At 41.5% G+C, this 15060-nt stretch overlaps 1 protein-coding gene across 3 annotated transcripts in view; it reads left to right on the top strand.

The window, feature by feature from the left end:
* Positions 1-10074, top strand: part of sema5a (sema domain, seven thrombospondin repeats (type 1 and type 1-like), transmembrane domain (TM) and short cytoplasmic domain, (semaphorin) 5A) — a 116924-nt gene extending 106850 nt beyond the window's left edge. For 2 of the 3 annotated variants that reach the window (XM_039790515.1, XM_039790516.1), the window contains exons 18-22: positions 1073-1243; positions 1491-1646; positions 3182-3226; positions 4600-4811; positions 8614-10074. In XM_039790515.1, the coding sequence (XP_039646449.1) occupies positions 1073-1243; positions 1491-1646; positions 3182-3226; positions 4600-4811; positions 8614-8733 (704 nt within the window). In that variant the 3' untranslated portion in view covers positions 8734-10074. Of the gene's footprint in view, positions 1-1072; positions 1244-1490; positions 1647-3181; positions 3227-4599; positions 4812-7255; positions 7488-8613 lie in introns of all 3 variants that reach the window. The other variant, XR_005637996.1, reaches the window with a different exon arrangement.
* The last annotated feature ends 4986 nt before the right edge of the window (positions 10075-15060 follow it).

Genomic DNA, 15060 nt, shown 5'->3' with positions numbered 1-15060 from the left:
CAGCCTGAGTAGTAATGAATACTAATGCATACTCAATTAGCACCCCTCTGAAAATGAGATATTATTTTGAGGCAGGCAGACCGTGCTGGTAGACTAATTGTAATCCTCCTATGGCTAATCCAGTGCTTTTTAAATGTGTTAGTGTGCTGTGAAGGAGAAGGAGAGAGAAGGTGTTATGCCTACCATCCATCTGGTTTGGAAACAAATGAATCTGTGTTTTTCTTGCGTCCACACCGGAGATGAGACGATCCGTCATCGAGGGCCAGGAATCGACTTATATGTCGCTTTGTGATAGAGAAATTACACTGAGATGACAAAAAGCTTTGGCAACTTCAATTACCTGCACTGTGCTGCCAGCCATCATCAGGTCTTTAAAAGCAATTCCCAAGTGTTTCCAAAAAGGCAATATCTCTCTGCCACAATGAAGTAAGGTTTTATCCACTTAATTCTAAAGAATGAATGGCCAAAGATTGCCCCCATGTTATTGCTCTTTGTACTCCTCTCTTTTAATTTCTCTGACATCTCCCGCTCTTTTTGTCTATTTATGTCTTCTTTGTGTGCTGATGCTGTCAGGAATTTTAACGTTTGCCACTTGGCCCCACGTGAAGGGAGGAACATCAACAGCGAATTGTGATGCTTCATTTATCTTTATTAATCAGAGTAGAGATTGTTGGGGGGGGGGGGTCAGGCATTTGCTGTAACAGCTGGATTAAGCACACTTCCTGTCACTTTAAAACTCTCTCACACACAAACACACACACACACACACACACATCTCCATATTGCTTCATATTTCTGTGTTACGCATCGCTGTTTGAAATGGCTTGGAATGACTTCCAATCACTTGATGTTCAGAGAAAATTGTCTTTTCAAATGACCTGGAACCTAAATCCTAGGAAATACGAAAGCACACATTTTGAGGAATATATCCTCTAGGCAACAAGAAACTGAAATTTAGTGACTATTTTCTGTCCTAAACCAGTTACAGAAGTAGAAAATGTTCATGCAAATATAATCATTCCGTTTTCTAAGCATCAACATGTACAATATGACACTGATATTCTCGGCTTAGTGGATGGCAGCTGGTCATGCTGGTCTTCATGGTCCAAGTGTTCTGTGACGTGTGGAGGGGGACACTACATGAGGACGCGCACCTGCAGCAACCCTTCGCCGGCTTACGGAGGGGACATATGCCTGGGCCTGCACACTGAGGAGGCACTGTGCAACACACAAGCCTGTCCAGGTACACACACACACACACACACAAACTCACACACACACACACCTCAGTGATAAGCAGCTTAGGGCTCTGACTCGGCCACCAATCCATCACAGGTTCATTGCTTATTTTCTTTAGTCTCACCCGGCCCCCTCAGAGGACACTCATGCATGACTAAAATGCAGCTGAGGGTGCACACATTTCATACACGGACAAATATATCGACACACACTGGACATGCTGTGAGATATACCGTCATTGCCATTTCCAGAGAGCTGGTCCAGCTGGTCGGAGTGGTCCCGCTGTGACTCCAACGGCGCCCAGATGCGTGTACGTCACTGTGATGTCCTGTTTCCCACTGGAAACCAGTGCTCAGGAAACAACAGCGAGACAAGGCCATGCTCCCCTGACTCCAATTTAATACCAGGTGACCACACACACACAAACACACACACACACACACAAATACACACACACGCACACACACAAATATGCATCCGTCTATGTGCACACAGACAAGCTTCCTCTCATCAGGAATGTCTTGCGCACTCATGCATGACTTAACACACAACGTTGAGCACACACACTCAATCTGCACCACCCACCAACCACCATATGCCCACAGTGTTAATTCTGCTCATTTCCAAGAATTCAGTGATAATGAAATACGTTAGCGATCCCTCTAAGGGACTCATCTCAGGTCGGAGGTCAGGTTCAGCGACAGGGCAGCACTTTTGCGAATGGTTGAGATTAGTGTCTTGCTCAAGGACTCCTGAGTGCGGCAGGTGATTACACGAGGGCGTGAACCCGGGTGCTACACTTAAGGGCAGTCCCCTCCTCATTTCAACAACACGGGTTCATATATTAGTTTCATTATTAGCTTAGAAAGTCTTGTCAGGCCATGCAAAAAGCACTTACACCAGCAGTTTTGCTTTTTCATGTAGGAAAGGAAAGGGGGAAATGACTCCTGTGTGCTGTTTTCTGTTAAGCATATTTATTTATTTATTTTACTATTTTCTGGTATCCATGTTTGTGTGATAATTTGCCATTTAATAATGCAACCTTTTTCCTAATGAGAGTCATTGCAGTGTGTCCCACAGCTTTTCTGTTGTTAAAATGCTTAACAATTGTTAACAATGCAAGTACAATAATAATAATTATATCTCGCAGGGGAAGGCTGAAATAAAAAACGAGAGTCAGAAAACAATAAATAAAAGTACCTCCACTGCCCTGCTGTCCCAAAAAAGTCAGAAATTTTAGAAGTACTTTCTGAAGTACATATGAAATACATGCACACACATATCTCACACACTCCATTAGTATTGATATCTGCTCAGACAGGCATCTCCCTATTGACAGACAGTAATGTGAGACACCCTCAAGCATTGATCTGTGCTACACAGAGCTCATTAAAACTCCTCCCTTTCACAAAGTATTCTTATGTAATTAACATTTCATCACTGTGAACACTGAAACTGCTATAAAATCTTTGTATATTTGGAAAAAGTTATTTATCCATGGATAGAGGCCTGGATTGGATAAACTTCAGGAATCATTACTTATTAGATTAAAATAAACATTTGATTGAAACATAAATTTGTAACCTCTCTGAATTAATTAGCAGGGATATAATAGTCATGAAAACCCTTCACAGATCTTTTGAGAATTACCCATTTGCCTTTATACCTTATCATCCATCCCCTTTAATGGGAAAGGTAGTCCATTAAGGTTCATTAGATACGTCATGTACTTCATTTCAGTTAATGAGAGCTGATACTTTTCATAAACCATCCAGGTGCCACAGCCGCGATTAACTCGTGGAGTTTTTATGATAATCTGTTCCATATTGAATACAGCTTTCTTCTCCATGCTCACCTTCAAGGGTACAATTTGTCATGCTAACAGGGGTGTATACGCTTTTTGGCCCTAATTATGCTGCCTTTTGCTTTTTCCTCTTTTCAGAAGTCTCCATTGCACGCTCAAGTCAGGAGGAAAGGCACTGTGGAGGTAATTTGTGTGTGTGTGTGTGTGTGTGTAAGACAGAGAGGTGAGGATAACACCTGGTGTTGCATGTATTGTATCTTTGGCTATATGCCAATATAGCTTTCCAATCCTACTTAACGCACATTTACATGCAGACATTAAAGAAAAATGGTGAACTGATCATATGTGGAGGAAGTCGTAGTTGCACGGGATGAAATTTGTCAAGTTATTCAAGTTCATCATTTCCTCCTAAAAAGATTACCATCTTAAGTAGCACAGTAGACTGTTTAAGTCTTATGAATATATACTGTTTGGAGTGCTGCAGATGGTTTATTGCAAACCTTAATTTACTTCATCTATACAGTATATTCCACAGTTCTGAAAAACACCATGGTGAACGACCAAAGCAATAGTTTTACATTTCCACAGTTACAGTTGGAGTCTGAGTGAATCAATAAGGTCACTTTTAACATTGTTGTTCTACTGCTCAGCTGCAACAATCCATATATGAGACTGCTCCGAGTTTATAAAAATGCAGAAAGACTAATCCAAGTTGCCTTAGACAGGCACCCTGCGCCCACAGCAATAAGCTAGATGAGGAGAAGCAAGGCTTTAGGGACCTTTTGTGCACTGTGTTTTGCCTCTTACACAGTTACACAAGCTACAGGCTGCTCCTCCTGTCAGTATTTAGCTTGGTGGAGGCTGGATACAGAATGAGAGGGAGATCTGCAGTGTGCTCAGGGCACAAACAAACAATTGTTCTCACCTATACGTCTTTTTGAACATAAATAACATAAATAGCCAGTAGAGGAAAGTGGTCTGGCCTGTATTTCATAAACTTAAAACTTAGTTGATTTATGTCTTTATCCATAAAACATGATGTTCAGTATGGATAGTGCATTAATAATACAGAAACCATATGCAGCATATCAGTTATTATATTAGACTATCATTACTTTGGCAGAATGATTGCTTATTAAGCTAACTAATTGCTTAATATATTAGTATAAATATATCTTTACATGTATTATGTTATATATATTTTACTCAATTAGTTTTGGCAACAGACACCTATGAAGTTAAGTAAATTGGCCATTCTTGAAGGAAAAAGATAGTTATGACAGTGTCATGTCACGATTATGTCGGTACTGTCAAGTAAAGTGTTACCGTTGAATGTCACTTACTTACTTCCACATCTTCCATCTGTGATATACAGCCGGTCCCACTAGCACACAGTAAGAACAAAGAGAAAAAGACTAAGAAGAAAAAGCTGTCCTTTTTTATTGCAGAACACTCCATCATTACCATATGAACTGCAGCTTCAGTTACCACTTACACTTGTGAATTGACAGAGAATTACCTCCATTGTCCTTCTCCCCCTTCATTTCGTCTTCCAGACTTCAACCTCTTCCACATGATCGCCGTGGGGCTCAGCAGCTCCATCCTCGGCTGTCTGGTTACCCTGCTGGTCTACTCGTACTGCCAGCGCTACCAGCAGCAGTCGCACGACGCCACCGTCATCCACCCCATTTCAGCCGCACCGCTCAACACCAGCATCACCAACCACATCAACAAACTGGACAAATACGACTCGGTGGAAGCCATCAAGGTCTGTGGACAGGTTTGCACTTGGGTTCACTGCGGGTCACGCCTGACTGATCTCCGGATGTGTAACAAAAAAATTCCATTTCCTTACTGTTTAACTTAATCAATTGATGTCACAATCCCACTCCCAGTCAGTGAGCAACGGTTTGCCTCTTCCTCCAGTGTCAGTTGTGATTAAACACACTTCTTACTGCATGAATCTCACTGTCACACCACCTCCTGTCGTGCACTGGCACTCTCTAGACGTGTAACAGATAGGCAGTTGTGCGTACATCTTCTCTCTGTGTGCTCCTCTGCTGTGTGTCTCAGTGTGTGACTTTGTTCTGTGTCAGTGGTCATACACTGCTTTCTCATAACATACTTATGCAATTACCTATCGCTGCGTGGGTAGGTAATCAGCGAAGATGCTCTGTATCTGCACATTTCCCTGCTTAGACAGGCTTTGTGTCATTATTGCATCCTAAATTGCAGGCAGTCGGATGCACCAGAGCCAGTTACAGAGATCCAGCTACAAACAAGCCTCTTATCCACTGATTCATCAGGCCTTTAGTGCCAGACTGAGCTGGTGATTAGTGATGTCCACAGCTTCTCCATGCCACAGCTGGGCTTTTTTTCAAGGGTTCCCACTGCTCTGTATTAAAGGGAATTTCAATCACTCTAACAACCTGTGCATTTTTTACCCAAAAAAGGAGCTTCAAAGTGATCTTGTATAATGATTTTATACCAATAAAAGTACTTGCCAAATTGCATTTGTAATATAGTCTGGCACTAGCTGTCCACTTAAAGGCGCTGGCAACCATTGGTCTTCCTGCTGATAAGCAGCTATTGGATATGCAAGGCTACATGGCATAAAGCTGCCCTCCTTACTGTAGTTAGTGATGCTACGCCTCAAGCTTTCCATTCAGATATGCAGTTCACAATAATAATGGTGGCAGATTTACTTTTTAAAATAATACTTCTTTTTTTTAATAATAGGGAGCTTTATTTTAAACTGATGTATAAAATAGAAGGCTTCTTATTCCTAGCTGGCTATTATTAGCAGTTGCTACTGTAGCTAGCTTACTCCACTTATGTTAGCTTGATGTGTTGTTTATTTCTCTGGCTGACTTTTTCACGTTTCCAGCTGACTCGCTTTCTAAACAAGTCCTAATTATGCATTTAATGGCTAAGTCACTTACATGATATTGCACCAAAAGACTGAGGCAATTTATGATGTGGGTTTTTGTATAGCAATGTGTAGCTAGTTAGTCCTAGTATTATATGTGTGGTAAGGAATAATGTAAGACCTGGCTGTTGATTTGTTTAAAAAAATATTCTGATAGCATCCAGCACCATCCAGACAATGGGGAAATGCTACACAGTAATCTAAAATGTACATTAGAGCAGACAAACACATTGTTTCCTCACACTTTTGCTTTTGTGTTTTTGGTTTTGAACAGACTAGAAAAAAACACCACCCTCCAAACTTTCTAAAATGACTTTTCTACAGCCCCATAGGCACACTTCAAAATGTAGAGAAATTCAAAGCGCTACAGACCGGCCCTGTCTAATGCCATTGTGAAGGCTATGATTTAACAGTCGCTGTCCAGGGGAGGGGTTTAGCACACGATCAATCTTCAAAGTTTTACATTGAAACTCCGCTTGGTCTTGTAACATGATTTTACTGCAATACTGATAAATCAGCATTTTTAGTCAGGTTTTATTTTCATTTGTTTGATTTCCTGTCAGAGTAAGTCTTCAATATCAGACATATATTATAAAGTAAGTGAATACCTGGATCTCTGTTTGGAAAAACTACTACTACTAAAACTGCCACAGAGTGAGAACAGATCCTTTGCCTCGGAGAAAACATCTCCGAATGTAATTTCATTGCAGAATAAAGGTGTGAGGAGCGTTCATCTGTCATGCAATTACAGTCAGGAACATAGAGCATAATTCAGTTAGCCCTATTGCAAAAAGAGGCGGATATGAATATAGACAGACCATGTGAAAATACAAAAGGAGCCGCATGACAAATGAACGCTGTCTAATTCTCCAAAAGCACATTCTGCCTCCAACCCTCACTCACTGAGCCTAAAACGTTTGGATGTTGATGGGAATTTTCAACCATTAAATGTACAACACCGTAATATGCCTCTTTTGAGCGTTTATAGGGAGGAAGGATGAACACCTGATGCCATATTTCAGAGTTTTTTTGGCTGATGTTGATGAATCATTATTATTATTATTATTATTATGCACAATGTATCACAGATACCCTACTGGTTTCTTGGCCAACTGGAGTACTATATTTTCAACAGTCTAGTTTAGGATCACAAACCTAAGTCACCATGTACAGTAGCTGCAGTTTTATGTACAGTTAATAAATAACTAAATTAATAAGACAGAATAATATGGCCTTAGGGTTTCTTTGAGGATGACTCTTGCCCATTCCTCTCCTCCTTGCAGCCAGATGTGTCGGTACTCTTGCCTTTGGACGACCCCGCCATGCACCAGCCTCTCTCTGCTAACATGGGGGTGTCCATGCGTGGCCTGGAGATTTTCTACTAACCTCTGACCTCTACAACATCTCGCCTATTGACCCCCTACCCAACAACTCTTTGACCTTAAGCACTACTACTTCCTCTTCCCCACCGTGTCCCGCCCTACCACTTCCAGTGGCACTTCCTGTCTGTGGCAGGTTGGAGTACAGACTCTAGTTTCTCTTTCTCTGCTCAAACACCTTCATACACCTTTCTCCCACCTGGCTTGTGAGAAGGCAGTGTATGCCTCCCTGATTTTTCTCTTTCAACGAGTGCAACCATTTGCATGTTTTTTTTCATGTTTGTCTTTCTTGTTTTGTCCTCTACTTCTACTTGATGGTTTGATTTGATTGGTTGAGACAGAAAATCCATTGTGATGCTCTTTTTATTATGCTCCTCTGTTACCTCTCTATCACTAATGCCACTTCCTAGTTTAACCACATTTTGTTTACCGCACCAAAAACTTAAGTGTAATCATTCTTCAGCCAATTAAAGAGGTTTAAGGAAAGAAGACATAGTAGATGATGCTAACAAGCATCGTAGCACAGCTGTTTAGAAGCAGCCATGGGGCCACCTGCAGAGACAGATAACCGTCTCCGGGGCTGCGGGAGTGTTGATTACATTCCCTTTGTGTGCAAATCACATAATGGGAAAGAGGCAAAATATATGAGTTTTTTGTCCAGCACACTTGTTCCCTATCAGTGTCAGTCGTAAACATCCATCAACGGCAAATGCAGCCTCATCAAGTGTTCAATTACACTGCCCCAAGGGACTCCCAACACGCACTCTCTGCAACAGACTGCATATGAACGCATTTATTTGCTGATGTTGTATTGAGCATCACATCAGAAGCTCATTCCATGTCTACTATGTCACGCAAGGATAGAGAAGATGCCCCCATGGCTCTTCCTTATTGTTTAACAGAAAAGAGACTCTCATGATCGATTTTTATGGCTTATTATTTTTAATTGGAGGGCCATAAAAAGTGCTGATGCTGGGTATTAGAGATGACAGAGGTGGACATACGGAAATGCATCAAAATAATTTAGCCCTGTGGTGGCTTATCATTTTTCCAGCCTGTTTGCAAATGGTTTGACCTTGCTCTGTAAAATGTACGTATGTTTCATTCACTGAGCGGCCTCCCATTTATGTTGCTCCATTTTTTTTGGGGGGGTGGTGGGGGGAGCTAGATGGATTTGCTTTTACCTTGCCATCTGGGCTGAATAATCACTTGATCCATGTGTCACAAACAAGTCCATACTGACTCCTCTCCCTTATCCACAGGCCTTCAACAAAAACAATCTGATTCTGGAGGAAAGAAATAAGTACTTCAACCCACAGCTTGCCGGAAAGACATATACCAACGCATATTTCACCGACCTCAACACCTACGATGACTATTAAGCCTCGAGTCAGCAGTTCAGACTCCATACCATAGCGGGGACACCAAACCTATCATCCATTTTGACTGTATTCTTTTGTTTGTGCTTTGTATTGAGATTCGTGACACCATGCGTGGGATAGTCCCACTCTCAGACTCTATGGCAGCTGGTATGTAGTGAAAACCCAGACACAAAGTGTTGCCAACAGATGGAAAAGCCCACTTTCTCTCAGGTGCCTTGGGGTACACTTGGAAAGGTACATTTTGGGGGGCAAAATCTTGCCTTGACTCTCACTGAGAAACGGACAACTGGATTTCCCAATTTGGACAAAAAAGGGAAAAATAACAACTTGACTCAAAGAGACTGTGGGAAATGTGATCCCCTTTCAACTTTCCTGTGACGCCTCTAAAACAGACCTGTATTTGTAATGATGGGAAATAACCACAAAGCCGCTTTGCATGACTTCATCTGACGTGTTTTCTCTGCCTTTCTGTTTTGTTGTGTTTCTTTTTGCATGGTTGATTGCATTCCAGGGTTTGGAGACTCGCAAGCATTTTTTTTTTCTTTTTTGCTGGTCTGAAGTTCAGGACTGGTTTTGGAAGTCATAACAAACAAAGACTGTGGTAATGCCTGATAGCTTTTACCATATACTGCTGCAGCAATCTCCAGATGGATCAATATCCATCCCCAGTCCTAGAATCAGGATGTAGATATTTGAATTGTGGTCAAGTTTTTCCACTTTTTTTTTTTTTTTTCCTGTTACAGGCTCTAGCAGCTCACAGTGATTGAACTTTCAGTGTAGCATTTCTCTTGCTTTCTCTTTTTTTGTTGCTTTTAAAAGTTTTACATATGTTTTGTACAGGATGTTAAGTTTGAAGCCTATGTCTGTAGTTTTTCTAAATGCATTTATTCAATGTCTCAAGTGTTTAAAGAATAAAACATTTCCTTTTGAAAAGAAAAAAAGTTTATGTGCATTCTGAATAATTAGGAGTGTTCATATCAGCCTGCATCAAGTTCAGTCTTTGTCACCGTACTTTTTTATATTTTTTGTAAAAGAAAAAATAATGTTTTTGAATTTTGATAGTGTTCGCTATTCCTTTGGCTTCTGAGTTAAATATGTAATTTGTGAGAGCAGGATGTTAATGGCATTTAATGTACAGATGGAGCGTAGCAAATACTACTCTCCTAAAACCCGACAGGGGTGCTACCCATATCCTATAAGATGAAATACATTCATCAAGTTGAGATATTTCTGTTCAGAGTGTATAACCAAATATTAGGTTATTCAATGGTTCAGTTGCAACTAACTCTTTTTACATGTTTGCTTGTGTTACTGTGCATAAATTAAAAACTGCTTCGTACACAACAGACTTGTCAGAGTGTGTTATACGGATTCATTTTTTTAATACCTCATTTGTAAAGCTTTGCATTGTAAAGTATCTGCAGCTCTTATGAATGACCTGAAGATGGCTTCAACTAGACTGACAGCAGTGATATAAAGCACTCCGTTACAAATGTGGGACACTTCTGTCCTGTGTGGCTTGCTCTGACAACTTTGGAGACTTTGATGTTGCTTGAGCAAAACACTGTAAAACCACAGCACGCTGAGCACACACACCAGCACCTCATAAATCACTCAAAACCAGAGTAGGAGACTTCCTCCACCTAATTTTTTAAAGGAGTCTTCAGCACGGCCCTGCAGTGACAAATGGCATCAGCAGCAGTGGAAGGATACCTGAAGGATACAAATCGTGCCAGGTAGCAGGGTAAAGGTAGAGGGGGCGCTGAAGTCCAAACTCTAATCTGTATGATGGGGTGTTACACCACACACCGTGTTGTTCTCCATCAACCTTCAACCTGACATCCCATCTGTGTGCTGAGGGTAATGGAGGGGGTGTTATTAATCACCCCGATGTTTGGTCGGTTTGGGGGGGGGGGGTGGTCTAGCCCAATGTGTGGCCAAGCGCTGTCTGGCTCCAGAGAATCAATCTCTCTACCTTGAGTTTATTCTTTCTACCTAAGAAAGCAATGCAGACCCACAGATGGTTGTATATGCACACATATGAGGAGGTTGTGCAAGTGTGTATGCACATGTAAATGTGTGATAAAGGTTGGAAAAGTGGTGTGAGCAGCTGCAAAAGTCTGCATTTCTCTCTAAATATTGGTTCTCCTCAAAACATTGACCTCACCAAACTTTGATTGATGAATCGTCATTGGATGCACACATAATGAATATTTCCTGCACGCACGCACACACTCACCTACTGCCAGCAGGGTGGAGCTTCCTTCAGCACTCTGCCGGCAACATGAACTATGCAGCTCGTAGTCAGTCAGACATATGTGACATTCCACTTTGACAGCAGGGCTGAGGACAATAAATGACTTTCCCAAAGTGGCATTTAAGGACCGCTAAAGGTCAAAGCTAAAGGTCACAAGAGCAGGGCTTGTGCCTGTCAGAGAAACTGACTGCGTGAGTGCTTCCATGCGTATGAAGAAGTCAAAAGTGTCATGAAATGTGACTTGCAGCATGAGATGAACTACCATCTGCATATTGTTTGTGTAGAAAGGGCCAAATCCTCACTCAGACTATGGGGGGACTGAGACTGTGGAGAGAGTGTGGGTGAGTGAGTGAGGGAGTGAGTGAGTGAGTGAGTGAGTGAGTGAGTGAGTGAGTGAGTGAGTGAGTGAGTGAGTGAGTGAGTGAGTGAGTGAGTGAGTGAGTGAGTGAGTGAGTGTGTGTGTGTGTGTATATTGTTTACATTTCACTTTGTTGAATATCACTTTTAAGTGTCTCTGTAACCGATTTTCCCTCAGGTACTATCACCTGACCGTTTTATCTCATCTCAATACTTCATTCATGACCGGTGCACTGCATACTGACACAGTAGTGAGAAAGGCAAGGCAGGGACTGTTTTACCTCAGACACCCCTGAGCAAATTCCAGATATCCCCTCAAATACTGAAACATTTCAACTCCTACATCATTGAGAGCGTCTTGCCAGGAAACATCACGGCCTGGTACGGAAACAGCACTGAACAGGACTGCAAGGCCCTGCAGAGAATGGTTTGTTCGGCATAACACATGACCTACCCTGCCTAAAGAATATTTACACCAGGCACTGCAAGAAAAAAGCTAGGAGATTTTTTTTTTACCAACCGTAGCTCTAAATGGACACTATTTTGTGTTTTTTTTACCTGTTGAAAATTAATACAAGTACAACAATGTCAGTTAAGAGTATAGTCAAATATGGTAATGGATTTACAAAAACAACTAAACTGACAATAGTTGTATCCTATATAAAATGGACATTCATATTCAAGTACTACTATAGAGTCCAAATACAATCTCTACTATATGGTAATATTGACAAAAATATTGACCAATGAACATACCATATGGCGTATGAAAGCTCTGCTACCAGAATTTTCCGAATACTTGTTTGACTGATACCCTTGTGATGTGATTTGAATATGAAATGCATTTAATATAAATAGTTTTCCCCCAATATGAGCCAGGCTTCTCCGTGCAAGTAACCATTCTGCTCATGAAGCATTCAGGAGCTCTGTTAATTAGCAGCCTGTATACAGAGGCCACTGAGTGGCAAACAAGGTGAGTGAGTGAGATTGTTCCTGTCAGGAAGGTAACAGAGCGTGAACATCCCATTAAACACCTCTTTTCCTCTCGAGATCAGATTTTCTCTCATTCATCTGGATCACTGTGCTTTAGACCGGGCTTTCAGCACCTTCCTGAGCAGATCCACCACCCTGTAATATCAGCAGGAATATACACAAATGCCCCAAACATGATGTAAGTGTCAACTGCAGCTGCTGTTGTTATTCAGTTCCAGTGGTTAATCCAGCCAAAACTATTCTGTCATTTGTTGTGGGGCGATTCAGAAGAAGTTATAGCTGAGTCTGGGACGAGACCCCATGCAGGCAGCGCAGCTCGGAAAAAAATGCTTTCAGGGGAAAACCCAGTGATAAATCTATGCTGTTACGATATCTTTGTATGAGCTTTGAGAAGTGATGGATGTAGATGTTGACTAAACAACCCCAGGGAAGACTGAAGACTACTGAACAATTTATGAGCTGTCATGAAATGGTTTTTTTTTGTTGCAGTAGGAACATAACAGTAATTACAGACGCCTGTCATACAGTGGAATCCTTGTGCAGTGGTCTTTTACAGTTAGTACCCGGTCATCTGTGCACACTTACAGACATACAGAGCCTTTAAATGAGATGCTCTTCAAAGCCGAAGTGTAGCTTACCTAACATTCACTCTTTATCCGTTTCCACCTGAGGCCAAGGTGGAGCTCTGTGGATCTGCTACTTTATTTGTTGTTACTTTGAGGCTGTAAATAGACCGACTCAGACAGAAGATTCTTTAACTATCCCCCAATGCATTAGAGAATTCCCTTTAGTGTAATTTTCTCCGCACTTGTATATTTTGAAGCAAACATTCCTTAATGCAGCCTCAGTCCAGATTACCATTACTACGTATTCAAAGCAAACAGATGAGAGAGATTTTTCAAAGCAGCTCTAATCTCCACAACGCCCTTGCTGCCACGCTTAAGGATAAATATTTTTCATTTCAGTGATCTAGAAAAATGTGGTTTTTTTTTCTCGTATTTGGAATTTATAGTCATCACATTATCATCTTTTGCCTGTGTAACTTTCCAAGTTTCCAGATAGCTCATCAGTCCTAGTTTCTTGCTCAAAAACTCTTTTTTTTCTTCATCGCAGACAGAAGGAAGCACAACTTCCAGCAGCGCTCACTCAGACAGATATGTGTGGGTAGATAGGAAGCTGGCTCGACGCTGCCAGTTCCGTCATGCCAGACTGAATGATGAATGTCACCGTAAGCACTAATGCCAGTTGAGAGATGCCACCATAGATTCCACCCGAGACATCTGGAATCCCAGGTGCCCGTCCCACCGATCCAGGTCTCAGCTGCAGGAAGCCAAGAGCCCTCATGGATGCCAAGAGCCTCGCAACACCAGCCAAGCTACACTGAAGCTTATCAGCTCCACCACAACCCTTTATGGGCCTATTCACCTCAATCAAAGCTGTTATTTAGGTAACGAGCCAAGATGGCGGATATCGCTGCGCTCCAATTACCCACTATGTCTCCTCCATCTTTCCCTGCCAGCTTCCCCACAAGCCCTGATTCTCCTCAGCGTGCCCAGCTGCTCTGGCGCTGCTCCGCTTCCTCTGTATCTGTGCAGAGGGAGACCTTTCAGAACAGAAGGGCTCTTTCAGCGCTACATTCACTCACAGGGGCTATTGATGACTGCTATGGTGTACGGTAAAGCAGGTCTTATCAATAGCGGGAAGGTGTCTCTCAAAGTGCAATGTTGGTGGCAAATACCAATGTCTAATGAATCAACTCAGACCTGTAATCACATTGTTTTCAACAGAAATTTGATTAAAATGATGTTCGAAATTTTTCAAAACAGAGCTTAATATTTATTCATTTAAAGGTGCTCTAAGTGATGTGACGTGTTTTTTAGGCTACAACATTTTTCATCACATACAGCAAAAATCTCCTCACTATCCGCTGGCTGCCTGTCCCCTGAACACACTTTAAAAAACGCGGTCTCTGAAGACAAACGGCAACAAAAACAAACAACCTGCACAACGAACCATAACAAACAGTGTTCCAGCCAATAACCGACAAGAAGGAGCTGGCTGACCAACTCCTTCTAGTGGGTCCTTTAAAATTCCTGATGATTTGTCACCTGAGGAGTGGGGCGGCCGCCCGGCCCCCTGTTGTTGGTGTTGTCGGTGTGTTTTGTGCTGCGGGTCTCTTTTTTTTTACCCCCACCCCCAAATATTACTAAAATAACGTATTCAATATCAAACTACAAAAATACTCCATTACAAGTAGAAAGTCCTGCATTCAATTGTTCTACATTTTTAAAATGGGAACACTATGGTTTTATAAATTAGGCTTGAAAATGGTCTTCAAACATTGTGGCACAGACATTAGTTACATTTATTTTATGTGGCTTTACAAAAAAAAAGATTTATAACCTTTTAACTTAAAGTCATTCTTCTATGTTATCCTCAGTCTCTTTCTGCAGTAGCTCTGTGTCATTGTCGTGGAGCTGCAGTTCAGTCATGGTGCTGTTCAGCTCCGCTCTTAGAGTCTTTTCTTCTTCCTTTGCTTCTTTTTCCATTTGTCATTCTGATGTCCAGAGCATTTAATCTGGTTTCTTGCTCTAAATGTGGAGACAGAGAATTTTTTTTATTATCTTATTCGTACAACAGTGAAGTACAAAAAGTAAAGTACGTATTATTAGTAGAAGTAGTAGTTTGTGATGTTTTGTTAGAGTAAAAATATATCAATC

This window comes from Perca fluviatilis, chromosome 22 (assembly GCF_010015445.1).
Source record: "Perca fluviatilis chromosome 22, GENO_Pfluv_1.0, whole genome shotgun sequence".
NCBI lineage: Eukaryota > Metazoa > Chordata > Actinopteri > Perciformes > Percidae > Perca > Perca fluviatilis.
The sequence above is the reverse complement of the archived record's forward strand: the minus strand, read 5'-3'. Positions and strand labels throughout refer to the sequence as shown.